Source organism: Macaca thibetana, chromosome 19 (assembly GCF_024542745.1).
Source record: "Macaca thibetana thibetana isolate TM-01 chromosome 19, ASM2454274v1, whole genome shotgun sequence".
NCBI classification, from domain to species: Eukaryota; Metazoa; Chordata; class Mammalia; order Primates; family Cercopithecidae; genus Macaca; species Macaca thibetana.
The window spans coordinates 25,602,977-25,617,448 of NC_065596.1; the positions used below are offsets into that span (position 1 = coordinate 25,602,977).

At 48.8% G+C, this 14,472-nt stretch overlaps 2 protein-coding genes across 34 annotated transcripts in view; both read left to right on the forward strand.

Moving 5' to 3' along the window:
* The window catches only part of APOE (apolipoprotein E), a 125,782-nt gene that overhangs the window by 69,222 nt on the left and 42,088 nt on the right, over positions 1-14,472 (forward strand). The window contains exon 1 of one of the 32 annotated variants that reach the window (XM_050772182.1): positions 9,691-9,694. The exons of the other annotated variants lie outside the window; for them this stretch is intronic. The gene's annotated coding sequence lies outside the window, so the exon portion shown is untranslated. Of the gene's footprint in view, positions 1-9,690; positions 9,695-14,472 lie in introns of those variants that run through there. 32 annotated transcript variants of the gene reach the window in all.
* Positions 1-14,472, forward strand: part of NECTIN2 (nectin cell adhesion molecule 2) — a 43,012-nt gene that overhangs the window by 7,252 nt on the left and 21,288 nt on the right. For both annotated transcript variants that reach the window (XM_050772205.1, XM_050772204.1), the window contains exon 2: positions 12,510-12,899. In XM_050772205.1, the coding sequence (XP_050628162.1) occupies positions 12,510-12,899 (390 nt within the window). The remainder of the gene's footprint in view (positions 1-12,509; positions 12,900-14,472) is intronic.

A 14,472-nucleotide genomic window follows, 5' to 3' on the forward strand; every position in this document is an offset into this window, starting at 1 on the left:
GTGATCTATCACAAGTCCATTTTGTATGAGAGAGAAAGAGGTGAAAATGCCTTAAAAATGGACTGTAGGCAGGACGCGGTGGCTCACGCCTGTAATCCAAGCACTTTGGGAAGCCAAGGCAAGAGGAATTGCTTGAGTCCAGGAGTTTGAGAACAGCCTGGGCAACAAACAGTGAAACCCCCTTTCTACAAAATAGATTTTTGTTTAATTAGTCAAGTATGGTGGTGCCCGCCTGTAGTCCCAACTACTCCGAAGGCTGACGTGGGAGGATTGCTTGAGCCCAGGAGGTTGAGGCTGCATGCAGCACGCTGAGATCACACCACTGCACTCCACCCTGAGCAACGGAGTGAGATCCTATCTCAAAAAAAAAAAAAAAAAAAAGGACTGTTAACCCCACAGGGCCTGAACTATCCTGTTCATTCATTTGGAATTAGAAACTCAGAATGGGGAACTTACAGCAATAGGATTTTTTTTTTTTTTTGATACAGAGTCTCGCTCTGTCGCCTAGGCTGGAGTACAGTGGCGCGATCTCGGCTCACTGCAAGCTCTGCCTCCCAGGTTCACACCATTCTCCTGCCTCAGCCTCCCGAGTAGCTGGGACTATAGGTGCCCGCCACCTTGCCCGGCTAATTTTTGTATTTTTAATAGAGATGGGATTGCACCGTGTTAGCCCTCCTGACCTTGTGATCCGCCCGCCTCGACCTCCCAAAGTGCTGGGATTACAGGCATGAGTCACCGCGCCTGGCCCTTTTTTTTTTTTTTTTTTTTTTTTGAGACAGAATCTCCCTCTGTCCCCCAGGCTGGAGTGCAGTGCTATAATCTCAGCTCAATACAGCCTCTGCCTGCTAGGTTCAAGTGATTCTCCTGCCTCAGCCTCCCGAATAGCTGGGATTACGGGGACCCGCCACCATGCCCGGCTAAGTTTTGTATTTTTAGTAGATTTTTTGTATTTTAGTTTCACCATGTTGGTCAGGCTGTTCTCAAACTCCTGACCTCAGGTGATCTGCCTGCCTGGGCCTCCCAAAGTGCTGGGATTACAGGCGTGAGCCATTGCACCTGGCAGCAATGGGATTTTAGAGCTTGGTTCATTCATTCATTCAGCAAATATTGAACATCTACTAGGTACCAATCTCTCTTGTAGATGCTGAGGGTACAGGTGTGAGCAAAACAGACAGAAGATCCCTGCCCTCATGGCACTGGCAGTCGGTTTCCAGGAGGATGTGACATATCTAGTGTGTGAGATGGTGAGAAGCACTATGCAGACAGAAAACATAAAAGGGCGAAAGGGCGGAAGAGCAGCCAGCCAGGGAGGGGAGAGGAGGTGGCAGCTGAGGTGGAGTATCTGGGGGTAAAAGAACCCTCCGAGGAGTGTGCCCCACAAGAAGTTAAAAGTGGTGGGTTTGTTTGAGACAGGGTCCTCACTCTGTCACCCAGGCTGGAGTGCAGTGGCCCATTCTCGGCTCACAGCAACCTCCACCTCCTGAGTTCAAACGACTCTCCCTAAAATAGCTGGAATTACAGGCATGCAGCTAATTTTTGTATATTTAATAGAGACAGGGTTTCACCATGTCGGCCAGGCTGGTCTCGAACTCCTGGCCTCAAGTGATCCACCCACCTTGATTTCCCAAAGTTCTGGGATTACAGGCATGAGCCATCGCCCCCAGCCTAAAGTGGTTTTTTTGTTTTAATCCTCCAAAGCCAGTAGTGCTCAGATGCCATTCATTCACTTGGCAGTGTTTATTGAGCACCTACTATATGCTAGGCCCTGTTGTAGGTGCTGGGGATACAGTAGGGGATAACACAGACAAACCTCGGGGCTGGAGAGGGCAGACCCTCTAGCACCCAGGATCTGTTTGTTGAGCAACTATTAGTTTTTTGGATTTGACCTATAAGATGTGAAAGAATGGCCAGATTCTTCCAGGTTCTGCCTTTTCCTGATCCCTCCCTCTCTCCCTACTACCAAATCCCTTCCATTTTAAAATTTTAAATCCTGGTGAGGCACAGTGGCTCACGCCTGTAATCCCAGCACTTTGGGAGGCTAAAGTGGGCGGATCACCTGAGGTCAGGAGTTCAAGGCCAGCCTGGCCAAGATGGTGAAACCCCGTCTCTACTCAAAATACAAAAATTAACCGAGTGTGGTGACACACACCTGTAATCCCAGCTACTCAGGAGGTTGAGGCAGAATTGCTTGAACCCGGGAGGCAGAGGTTGCAGTGAGCCAAGATGGCGCCACTGCACTCTGGCCTGGGTGATACAGCGAGAAAGACTCTGTCTCAAAAAAATAAATCCTAAGACCTGTTATCTTCCTCCCCAACGCTCAGTCTCAGTCTTAACCTCTTGTTCTTTTCACTGCCACCTTTTTTGTGTCATTTTGCTGTCTGGTCATCTATTTCTGCTCAGCCCACCACCTTCCCCTCAGACCTCTTTGGAAGAAGCAAAGTCATTCTCCATTTGAAGAACCCTCAACGGCTCCCACTTACCGCAAAGAGGAAGCTAACCTCCTAGGCCCCAGCCTACTTTGCTGTCTCTGCAGTTCACACAGGCCGAAATGGCTTTCCTTGACCCTCATTGAGTGGCCTTCCCTGCTTGCCCAACTAGGAAGGGGCCAGAGCCCTTAACAACCCTGATTCCAACCTCAGTGTCTCTGGGGGCCAGGCGGGTGATAAGTCGCAGCACCTGGGTGATAACTCTGCCTCAACCTTCCCGAGTAGCTGGGATTACAGGTGTGTGTCACCACACCCGGTTAATTTTTGTATTTTGAGTAGAGCCGGAAGGGAGTGCCCTGTGGGAGGGGGGTTGTCCTTCCTCAGCCCCAGTCAGCTGTTGCTCCCAGGAGCCACGTATCCGGACTTCTGTCTGGTGCTTTAGACAGCAATCTCCAGGCCTTTCTGTGTGGGCCGCTACTTCCCATCTGAAATAACACTCTGTGGGCCAAAGCAAACATGCGCCACAGCCAGATCTGGCCTGCAACAGGAGGCTGACCGCCACTGCTCTGCTCACCTGGGCCAAGCCCCGTGAAGATCCCCCATGAGCAAGTCCTTCCATGGAACTGTCACAGGGACCCTGGAGGGAGGCTGAAACATCCCCATTTTATAGATGGAGGAAGTTGGGCTTGGAAACAAGGTTGCCAGCTGGAAAGGGTGTCAGCCTTAAATAATGAGATTCAGAAAATATGATTAAGTACAGAGTTTATTGAAGCCTAAAGCTTGAGGATGGCCACCCGGGAGTGTGGATTCGAGTTGCTCCGAATAAACCCTTTGACTAGCTGTAATTACAAGTGGACTTTTTTCTTTGTGAGACAGGGTCTCACTCTGTCACTCAGTCTGGAGTGCAGTGTGATCATGGCTCACTGCAGCATCAGTTTCTTGGGCTCCCAGCCTTGAGTGATCCTCCTGCCACAGCCTCCCTAGTAGCTGGGACTACAGGCCCTAGCCACCTTGCCCAGCTATTTTTTTTTTTTTTTTGAGATGGAGTCTCGCTCTGTTGCCCAGGCTAGAGTGCAGTGGCACAATCTCTGCTCACTACAACCTCCATCTCCCAGGTTCAAGCGATCCTTCTTCCTCAGCCCCCCAATAGCTGGTGTTACAGGCACGCGCCACCATGCCCGGCTAATGTTTATATTTTTAGTAGAGACGGGATTTCGCCATGTTGGCCAGGCTGGTCTCAAACCCCTGACCTCAGGCAATCTGCCTGCCTCGGCCTCCCAAAGTGCTGGGATTACAGGCGTGAGCCACCACACCCAGTCTGCAAGTGGATTTTTTTTTTTTTTTTTTTTTTTTGAGACGGAGTCTCGCTCTGCCGCCCAGGCTGGAGTGCAGTGGCCGGATCTCAGCTCACTGCAAGCTCCGCCTCCCGGGTTCACGCCATTCTCCTGCCTCAGCCTCCCGAGTAGTTGGGACTACAGGCGCCCGCCACCGCGCCCGGCTAGTTTTTTGTATTTTTTAGTAGAGACAGGGTTTCACTGGGTTAGCCAGGATGGTCTCGATCTCCTGACCTCGTGATCCGCCCGTCTCGGCCTCCCAAAGTGCTGGGATTACAGGCTTGAGCCACCGCGCCCGGCTTGCAAGTGGATTTTTAAGGACCAAAGAAGAGAGAGTTCCTAAATTGTTAACCAAGAATTTACATTAAAATAGGATAAGGTATCTGCAGGTCTGGATCTGAAAAAAAGATAACAGGAGGTATTGATTGGCTATTGTATCACAAATTCCAGGAACAAGAAGCTAATGGGGAGGGCAGCTGGGCAGGAACCACTGCCCCGGGCATGGGTGGAGGAGGTGTGTGACCAAAGTCCCCTATTCCCTGTACAGTCTCCCTGGGCCTGATACATTTTGCATAGTTCAGACTGATCTGAGCTATTTTTCTTTTCTCAAGGTGGGTGGGGGTGGCCCCTCTGGACTGGAAAAGCCTCATTTTTCCCCCAAGTGACCCACCTGAGTTTGAGTTGTGGGACTTGTGTGGAGATGATGTATTTATGTCACACTTCGGTCTTTGCTGATGGCTTTTTCTTTTTTAATTATCTTTTTTTTAATTTAAATTTTTTCTTTTAAGGTAGGCAGGGTCTCATTCTATCGCCCACGCTGGAGTGCAGTGGTGAGGTCTCTGGGTTCAAGCGATTCCCCTTCCTCAGCCTCCCAAGTAGCTGGGAATATAGGGGCCCACCACCACGTCCAGCTAATTTTTGTATTTTTGGTATAGACGGGGGTTCACCATGTTGGCCAGGCTGGTCTTGAACTCCTGCCCTCAGGTGATCCTCCTGCCTCAGCCTCCCAAAGTGCTGGTATTACAGGCGTGAGCCACCACGCCCAGCCTTTTGAGTTTCTTTGAGACAGAGTCTAACTCTGTTGCCCGGGCTGGAGTGCAGTGGCATGATCTCAGCTCACTGCAACCTCCACCTCCCGGGTTCAAGCGATTCTCCCACCTTAGCCTCCTGAGTAGCTGGGATTACAGGTGCCTGCCACCACGTCCAGCTAATTTTTGTATTTTTGGTATAGACGGGGCTTCACCATGTTGGCCAGGCTGGTCTCGAACTCCTGGCCCCAAGTGAGCCTCCTGCCTCGGCCTCCCAAAGTGCTGGGATTACAGGTGTGAGCCACCGCACCTGGCCTTATTTTATTTTTAATTTCCTTTCTCGTATTGCTATAATTCACTGATGACTTCTTACCCAAAGATCCTCCGCCTATCCCCACCCAAGGGGACTGCCTTCCACCAGCGACCGCTCATTAGGGTTACTCATTAGGGTTGTCTTCCCTGGGGTTCCTGTGTGTGTGACGCCAGGGCCTTTTCACCGCCTCCATGGCCCATCTCCCTCAGACAGAGCTGGGCAGTGGTGCTGGCCCTCGAAATGAGTCTTGTGCCCTGGGCTTTTCCTGGCCTGGAGGCTGAGTGCCAAGGCCACCTGTAATTAAACTGAGCTCCCTATGTTTACTCAGCAAGCACTGACCTCTCATTTCCTGGGGCTCTATGCTGAGTGTTCCACAGCTATTCTTTAATCTTTATAACAGCCCTTGGGACGCAGGCACTATTATTAACCTCATTTTACAGCTGTGGAAACTGAGGCACAGAGACGTTAAGTGACCTGCACAAGATCGCAGAGCCAGGATTCAAACCCATGAACTGTGGGCCACTCAGTCGCCATGCTGTACCGCCGTGCAGAGCAGAGGAAGATTTGTTCTTGTTCTCGTTTATATTAAAAGTGAGAAAACATGGGCCACGCGCAGTGGCTCACGCCTGTAATCCCAGCACTTTGGGAGGCTGAGGCAGATGGATCACCTGAGGTCAGGAGTTTGAGAGCAGCCTGACCAACATGGTGAAATCTGGTCTCCACTAAAAATACAAAGATTAGCCAGACATGGTAGCTCGCACCTGTAATCCCAGCTACTCAGGAGGCTGAGGCAGGAGAATCGCTTGAACCCAAGAGGCGGAGGTTGCAGTGAGCTGAGATCGGGCCAACCTAGGCAACAGAGCAAGACTCCATCTCCAGAAAAATAAAAAGGTGACAAGAAACACTTAGGATGGCTGAGAAATGAAAGGACAGGGTGAGAATTGCAAACATGGGTCCACATAAACACTTGAACTCGTGGCCGGGCGCGGTGACTCACGCCTGTAATCCCAGCACTTTGCGAGGCCGAGGCGGGCGGATCACAAGGTCAGGAAATAGAGCCCATCCTGGCTAACCGGGTGAAACCCCGTCTCTACTAAAAATACAAAAACTTAGCCGGGCATGGTGGCCAGCACCTGAGGCAGGAGAATGGCGCGACCCCGGGAGGCAGAGCTTGCAGTGAGCCTAGATGGCGCCACTGCACTCCAGCCTGGGAGACAGAGCGAGACTCCGTCTCAAAAAAGAAAAAAAAAAAAAAAAATTGGCCGGGCGCGGTGGCTCAAGCCTGTAATCCCAGCACTTTGGGAGGCCGAGACGGGCGGATCACGAGGTCCGGAGATCGAGACCATCTTGGCTAATACGTTGAAACCCCGTCTCTACTAAAAAATACAAAAAACTAGCCGGGCGAGGTGGCGGGCGCCTGTAGTCCCAGCTACTCGGGAGGCTGAGGCAGGAGAATGGCGTAAACCCAGCAGGCGGAGCTTGCTCAGCTCACTGCACTCCAGCCTGGGCGACAGAGCGAGACTCCGTCTACAAAAATAAATAAATAAATAAAACTTGAACTCGCATGATCCCAGTAGCTTTATTAATCAGAGCCAAAAAGTCGAAACGACCTAAATGCCCATCAGCGGCTGAATAGATAAACAAAATGTGGTCCGTCCCTCCAGTGGAATATTATTGAGCCTTAAAGAAGAGTGAAGCACCAACACGTGTTACAGATGGATGAACCTGGAAAACAGGATGCCAAGTGAAAGAAGCCAGACACAAAGGCTGCATAGTCTGTTACATGAAATGTCCAGAACAGGCACATCTACAGAGACAGAAAGTCAATTCGTGGCTGGGGGAATGGGAAGTGACTGCTTAATGGGTAAAGGGGTTACTTATGGGAATTATAAAAATGCCCAGGCCAGGTGCAGTGGCTCATGCTCATAATCCTAACAATTTGGGAGGCTGAGGCAGGTGGATCGCTTGAGCTCAGGAGTTTAAGACCAGCCTAAGCAATATGGTGAATCCTCATCTCTACAAAAAATACAAAATTAGCCAGGTTTTGTGGCTCGCACCTGTAGTCTCAGCTGCTTGGGGGGCTGAGGTGGGGGGATCACTTCAGCTCCAGAGACAGAGTTTGCAGTGAGCAGAAATCGCACCATTGCCCGCCAGCCTGGACAGAGTGAGATCCTGTCTCAAAAAATCATACCCTAAAACTGATTATAGTAACAGATGTAAAACTCCAAATATACTTAAAGCCACTGAATTGTACTGTATTTTTTTTATTTAAAAAATTATATCTTTTTTTCTTTTTTTGAGACAGAGTCTCCCTTTGTCACCCAAGCTGGAGTGCAGTGGCGCAATCTCGGCTCAGTGCAACCTCCGCCTCCTGGGTTCAAGTGAACACATCTGGCTAATTTTTATATTTTTAGTAGAGACAGGGTTTCACCATGTTGGCCAGGCTTGTCTTGAACTCCTGACCTCAAGTGTCCCACCCGCTTCGGTCTCCCAAAGTGCTGGAATTACAGATGTGAACCACTGCACCCAGCCTTAATTGTATACTTTAAATGGGTGAATTGTGTAGTGTAAGAAAAAAAAAAAAACCTACGTAAAAAATGAGCAAAGGACCTGAAGAGACATTTTTCTAAAGAAGACATACAGGCAGCCAACAAACATATGAAAAAATGCTCAACATCACTAATCATCAGAGAAATGCAAATTTAAACTACAATGAGGTGCCATCTCACCCCAGTCAGAATGTCTGTTACTAAAAAGTCTAAAAACAACAGATGCTGGCGAGGATTCGGAGTAAAGGGACCACTTACCCACTGTTGATGGGAATGTAAATTAGTACAGCCTGTATGGAAAACAGCATGGAGATTTCTCAAATAACTAAAAATAGAACTACCATTCGGTCCAGGATTCCACTGAGTATCCTCCCAAAGGAAAAGACATCATTATATCCATTATATCCACCTGCACTTGTATATTTATTGCAGCACTGTTCACAATAGCAAAGATATGGAATCAACCTAAGTGTCTATCGATGAATGGAGGATAAAGAAAATGTGGTCTATATCTACAAAGATTTCATGATGAAATTGCCAAAAGCAATGCAGCAAAAGCAAACATTGACAAATGGGATCTAATTAAACCAAAGAGCTTCTGCACAGCCAAAGAAACTATCCTCAGAGTGAACAGACAACCTACAGAGTGGGAGAACATTTTTGCAATCTATCAATCTGACAAAGGTCTAACATCCAGAAGCTACAAGGAACTTAAACAAATTTACAAGAAAAAAAAACCTTAAAAAGTGGATAAAGGACATGAACAGACACTTCTCAAAAGAAGACATTCGTGTAACCAACAAACATATGAAAAAAAAGCTCAACATCACTGATCATTGAGAAATGCATATCGAAACAACAGTGAGATACCATCTCACACCAGTCAGAATGGCCATTATTAGAAAGTCAAGAAACAGCCAGGCGCAGTGGCTCACTCTTTTAATCCCAGCACTTTGGGAGGCCGAGGCAGGTGGATCACAAGGTCAGGAGTTCGAGACCAGCCTGGCCAACACAGTGAAACCCTGTCTCTACAATAAATACAAAAATTAGCTGGGTGTGGTGGCAGGCACATGTAATCCCAGCTACTCTGTCGGCTGAGGCAGGAGAATCACTTGAACCCAGGAGGTGGAGGTTGCAGTGAGCTGAGATCATGCCACTGCACTCCAGCCCAGGCAACAGAGTTAGACTCTGTCTCAAAGAAAGTCAAAAGGCTGGGCGCGGTGGCTCACGCCTGTAATACCAGCACTTTGGGAGGCCGAGGCGGGCGGATCACAAGGTCAGGAGATCAAGACCATCCTGGCTAACAAGGTAAAACCCTGTCTCTACTAAAAATACAAAAAATTAGCTGGACATAGTGGCGAGCACCTGTAGTCCCAGCTACTGAGAAGGCTGAGGCAGGAGAATGGCGTGAACCCAGGAGGGGTTCCAAGTGTGCTTGCAGTGTGCCGAGATCGTGCCACTACACTCCATCCAGCCTGGGTGACAGAGTGAGACTCTGTCTCAAAAAAAAAAAAAAAAAAAAGTCAAGAAACAACTGATGCAGGCAAGGCTGTGGAGAAATAGGAATACTTTTACACTGCTAGTGGGAATGTAAATTAGTTGAACTGTTATGAAGACGGTATGACAATTCCTCAAAGATCTAGAACCAGAAATACCATTTGACCTAGCAATCCCTTACTGGATATATACCCAAAAGAATGTAAGTCGTTATATTACAAAGATACGTGCATGTGTATGTTCATTGCAGGACTATTCATAATAGCAAAGACATGGACTCAATCCAAATGCCCATCATGGATAGACTGGATAAAGAAAATGTACATATATATACCGCGGAATACTACACAGCCATAAAAAGGAACAGGATCATGTCCTTTGCAGGGACATGGATGGCGCTGGAAGCCATTATCCTTAGCCACTAACATAGGAACAGAAAACCAACCACCACATGTTCTCACTTATAAGTGGGAGCTGCACAATGAGAACACATGGACATGGGGAGGGGAACAGCACACACTGGGCCTGTTGCAGTGGGGTTGCGGGGGTGGGTAGGGAAAGGGAGACCATTAGGAAAAATAGCAAATGCATGTTCGGCTTACTACCTAGGTGATGGGTTGATAGGTGCAGCAAACCACCATGGCACACGTTTACCTACGTAAGAAACCTGCACATCCTGCACATGTACCCTGGAACTTACAATAAAAAAAAAGAAAGAAAATGTGGTACATATCTATCATGGAATAGTACACAGCCATAAAAAAGGATGGAATCATGTTTTTTGCACCAACACGGATGGAACTAGAGGCCATTATCCTAAGTGAAATAGAAAGTCAAAATACCACATGTTCTCACTTATAAGTGGAAGCTAAACAGCAAATATACATGGACACAAAGATTGGAATAATGGACAGTGGAGACTACAAAAGGTGGGAGGGAGGGAAAGGGGTGAGGGTTGAAAAATTAACTGTTGGAGGCTGGGCACGGTGGCGCACGCCTATAATCCCAGCACTTTGGGAGGCCGAGGCAGGTGGATCATGAGGTCAGATGTTCGAGGCCAGCCTGGCCAACATAGTGAAACCCCATCTCTATTAAAAATATTAAAAAATTAGCCGGACGTGGTAGCGTGTGCCTGTAATCCCAGCTACTCGGGAGGCTGAGGCAGGAGAATCGCTTGAAGTTGGAAGGTGGAGGTTGCAGTGAGCCGAGATCACACCACTGCACTCCAGCCCAGGCAACAGTGCAAGACTCCGTCTCAAAAAAAGAAAAATTAACTGTTGGAGGTCAGGTGCGTTGGTGCATGCCTATAATCCCAGCACTGTGGGAGGATCAGGCGGGCTGCTCGCTTTGAGTTCAGGAGTTTGAGACCAGACTGGGCAACATGGCAAAACCCTGTCTCTACAAAATAAAAAATTAGCCAGGCATTGGTGGCGCACGCCTGCAGTCCCAGCCACTCAGGTTGCAGTGAGCCAGGATCGTGCCACTGTACTTCAGCCTGGGAGACAGAGTGAGACCCTATAAAAAGAAAAAGAAAAATTAACTGTTGGGTACAATGTTTGCTATTCAGGTGATGGATACGCTAAAAGCCCAGACTTCACCTCAACGCAATATATGTAAGTAAGAAACCGGCACTCGCACCTGCTAAAAATATAATACTTTTTAAATTTTTATTTTAATAAAAAATAGAAACTTAGGGCCAAGGGGGAACGGATCACCTGAGGTCAGGAGTTCAAGACCAGTCTGGCCAACATGGTGAAACCCTGTCTCTACTAAAAATACAAAAATTAGCTGGACATGGTGGCGGTCGCCTGTAATCCCAGCTACTCGGGAGGCTGAGGCACAAGAATCCCTTGAACCGGGGGTGGAGTTTACAGTGACCAAGATTGCACGACTGCACTCCAGGCTGGGCAACACAGCGAGACTCGGTCTCAAAAAAAAAGAAAGGAACTTGGGAAAAAAATACTATATAGGGAGGGCTGTAGGTTTCATAGGAAGGTGAGAGAAAGTATATTACTGAGGGGGGTGATGAAGATTATACTCAGCCTTTAAATGTTTTAAAATGTATTGTATGAAAAATTTTTTTAATTGATCTATTTTCAGATGATTCCCCCCCACTCAAAAAAAAAAACATTTTATGAAAATTTTGGGGTGGGCCGGGTGCAGTGGCTCACGCCTATAATCCCAGCACTTTGGGAGGCTGAGGTGGGAGGATCACTTGAGTCCAGGAGTTCAAGACCAGCCTGGGCAACATAGCGAGACATTGTCTCTACCAAAAAAAAATTACAAATTAGCCAGGTGTGGTGGTGCACGCCTGTAGTCCCAGCCTGAACCTGGGAGGTCGAGGCTGCAGTGAGCTGAGTTGCCCACTGCATTCCAGCCTGGGTGAAAGTGAGACCCTGTCTGAGGAAAACAAAATTTAGTTTAAAGAAAATAAAATTTTTATTGATTTATTTTGTTTTTTAATTTTAAAGGCAGGGTCTCACTCTATTGCCCAGGCCGATCTTGAACTCTTAGGCTCAAGCATTCCTCCCACCTTGGCTTCCCAAAGTGCTGAGATTAAAGTCTTGAGCCACCACCCTGGCCATCATGTCAACTTTTAAACATACAAGTGTAGGTAAGAAGAATGGCCTGGTGGTTGGGCACGGTGGCTCACGCCTTTAATCCCAGCACTTTGGGAGGCTGAGGCAAGCAGATCACAAGGTCAGGAGATTGAGACCATCCTGGCTAACACGGTGAAACCCCATCTCTACTAAAAATACAAAAAAGAAAAAAACTAGCCAGGCATGGTGGCAGGTGCCTGTAGTCCCAGCTACTCGGGAGGCTGAGACAGGAGAACGGTGTGAACCCGGGAGGCAGAGCTTGCAGTGAGCTGAGATCACGCCACTGCACTCCAGCCTGGGCGATAGAGCAAGACTCTGTCTCAAAAACAAAAAAAGAATGGCCTGGAGCCTCCCTCACCCTCCCCACCTAGACCCCCTTAACAATGGGTGACATATTTTGTTTTTTGCTGAACCATTTACGAGTAACTTGAAATCATGACACTGCGACTTCATATCTTCTGGGAAAAATAATGTGCATAGCCACAGTTTAATTATCACACCTAGGAATATGAACAGCAATTCCAAAATCATACGTAATATGACTTCATAGTACGTGTCGTAGTAATATAATAGAATAGTCATTTTAGTCTTCCCTAAAATGTCTTTTCCAGGTGACTTTTTCAGAATCAGGATGCTGCAAAGCTGCCTGCATTACATATGGAGCCTGCATTTCCCGTGGGGCCCCCTTTGTGGTAGCCCTGCCTGGAGGTGTCTGGGTTCCTCCCCCACCCGACTTCTTCACTCTCTGTCCTCTCTGCCCAGGAGCCCAGGATGTGCGAGTTCAAGTACTACCCGAGGTGCGAGGCCAGCTCGGGGGCACCGTGGAGCTGCCGTGCCACCTGCTGCCACCTGTTCCTGGACTGTACATCTCCCTGGTGACCTGGCAGCGCCCAGATGCACCTCCAGACCACCAGAATGTGGCCGCCTTCCACCCTAAGATGGGTCCCAGCTTCCCCAGCCCGAAGCCCGGCAGCGAGCGGCTGTCCTTCGTCTCTGCCAAGCAGAGCACTAGGCAAGACACAGAGGCGGAGCTCCAGGACGCCACGCTGGCCCTCCGCGGGCTCACGGTGGAGGACGAAGGCAACTACACCTGCGAGTTTGCCACCTTCCCCAAGGGGTCCGTCCGAGGGATGACCTGGCTCAGAGTCATAGGTGAGCAGGGTAAGGGCGGGAGGCAAGGAGGTGGGAGGGCCACGGTGTGGAAGCATCCCCTTGCGGGTCAGTTTCTCTCTTGGCTTCAGCTGTGAGGTTTGCTTTCTCTGTGGGTTTCCATCCATCAGCAAATGTTCATTAAGCACCTACCATGTGCCAGATGCTTTACTGTGTGCTGAGGATGCAGCAGGCAACCAGGCATTCTTGGAAAAAAACAAAAAAATAAGTATTGGCTGGGCGCGGTGGCCCACCCCTGTAATCCCAGCACTTTGGAAGGCCGAGATGGGCAGATCGCCTGAGGTCAGGAGTTCAAGACCAGCCTGGCCAACATGGTGAAACCCTGTCTCTACGAAAAATACAAAAATTAGCGGGGTGTGGTGGCCTGCGCTTATAATTCCAGCTACTCAGGAGGCTGAGTCAGGAGAATCGCTTGAACCCAGGAGGCAGAAGTCGCAGTGAGCCGAGAGTGTGCCACTGCACTCCAGTCTGGGTGACAGAGCGAGACTCAATCTAAAAAAAAAAAAAAAAAAAAGTATTGAGGTTGGGCGTGGTGGCTCACGCCTATAATCCAAGCACTTTGGGAGGCCGAGGCAGGTAGATTGAGCCCATGGTGGTGCGCAGATGTGGCCCCAGCTACTTGGGAAGCTGAGGTGGGAGGATCACTTGAGACCAGGAATTTGAGGCTGAGGTGAGCTGTGATCATGCCACTACACTCCAGCCTAGGTGACAAAGTGCGACCCTATCTCTAATAAATAAATAAAAGAGTAAAGCAGTTAAAGGGGCTGTGGAAGTTGGAGGGGGCCAAGTTGGAATTCTAGCTAAGGAGGTCTGGGAATATTTAGGCAGAAACTAGGAGAGGAAGAGCCCTGTGGGTATCTAAGGGAAGAGCATTCCAGGCAGAGGGAATGGCAAGTACAAAGGCCCTGAGACAGGAATACCTGGAGTATTTGAGGGCCAGGAAGGAAGTCAGTGTGGCTGGAGGCATATGAGTGGGGGAAAGTAGGAAGCAACAAAGTCAAGGAGAGGATGGGGATAGGTTGGCAAAAGCCTTGTGGACTGTGAGAAGGCTTTGGCTTTTGCCCAGGGAGGACAAGAGCTGTAGTAAGCTGTAGATAAGCTCTGTTCTTAGCAGCAGAGAGGTTTGATCTGGCTTGAGTTCTCACCAGCTCTTCCTGGCTGTGTTGGGAGGGGAAAGGATGGGAGCTGCAAAACCACAGGGTAAGGCAACTGCAAAAGTCCAGGCCGGGCTGGGTGCTGTGGCTCACGCCCATAACCCCAGCACTCAGGGAGGCCGAGGTGGGAGGATCCCTTGAGCCTAGTAATTTGAGACCATCCTAGGCAACATAGTAAGACTCTTGTCTCAATGACAAAAATTTTTTTTTTTTTTTTTTTTTTTTTTTTTTTTTTTTTGAGACAGAGGTTCGCTCTTGTTGCCTAGGCTGGAGTGGAGTGGCGCGATCTCGGCTCACAGCAACCTTCACCTCCCAGGTTCAAGCAATTCTCCTGCCTCAGCCTCCTGAGTAGCTGGGATTACAGGCTCCCACCACCACGCCTGGCTAATTTTTTTTGTATT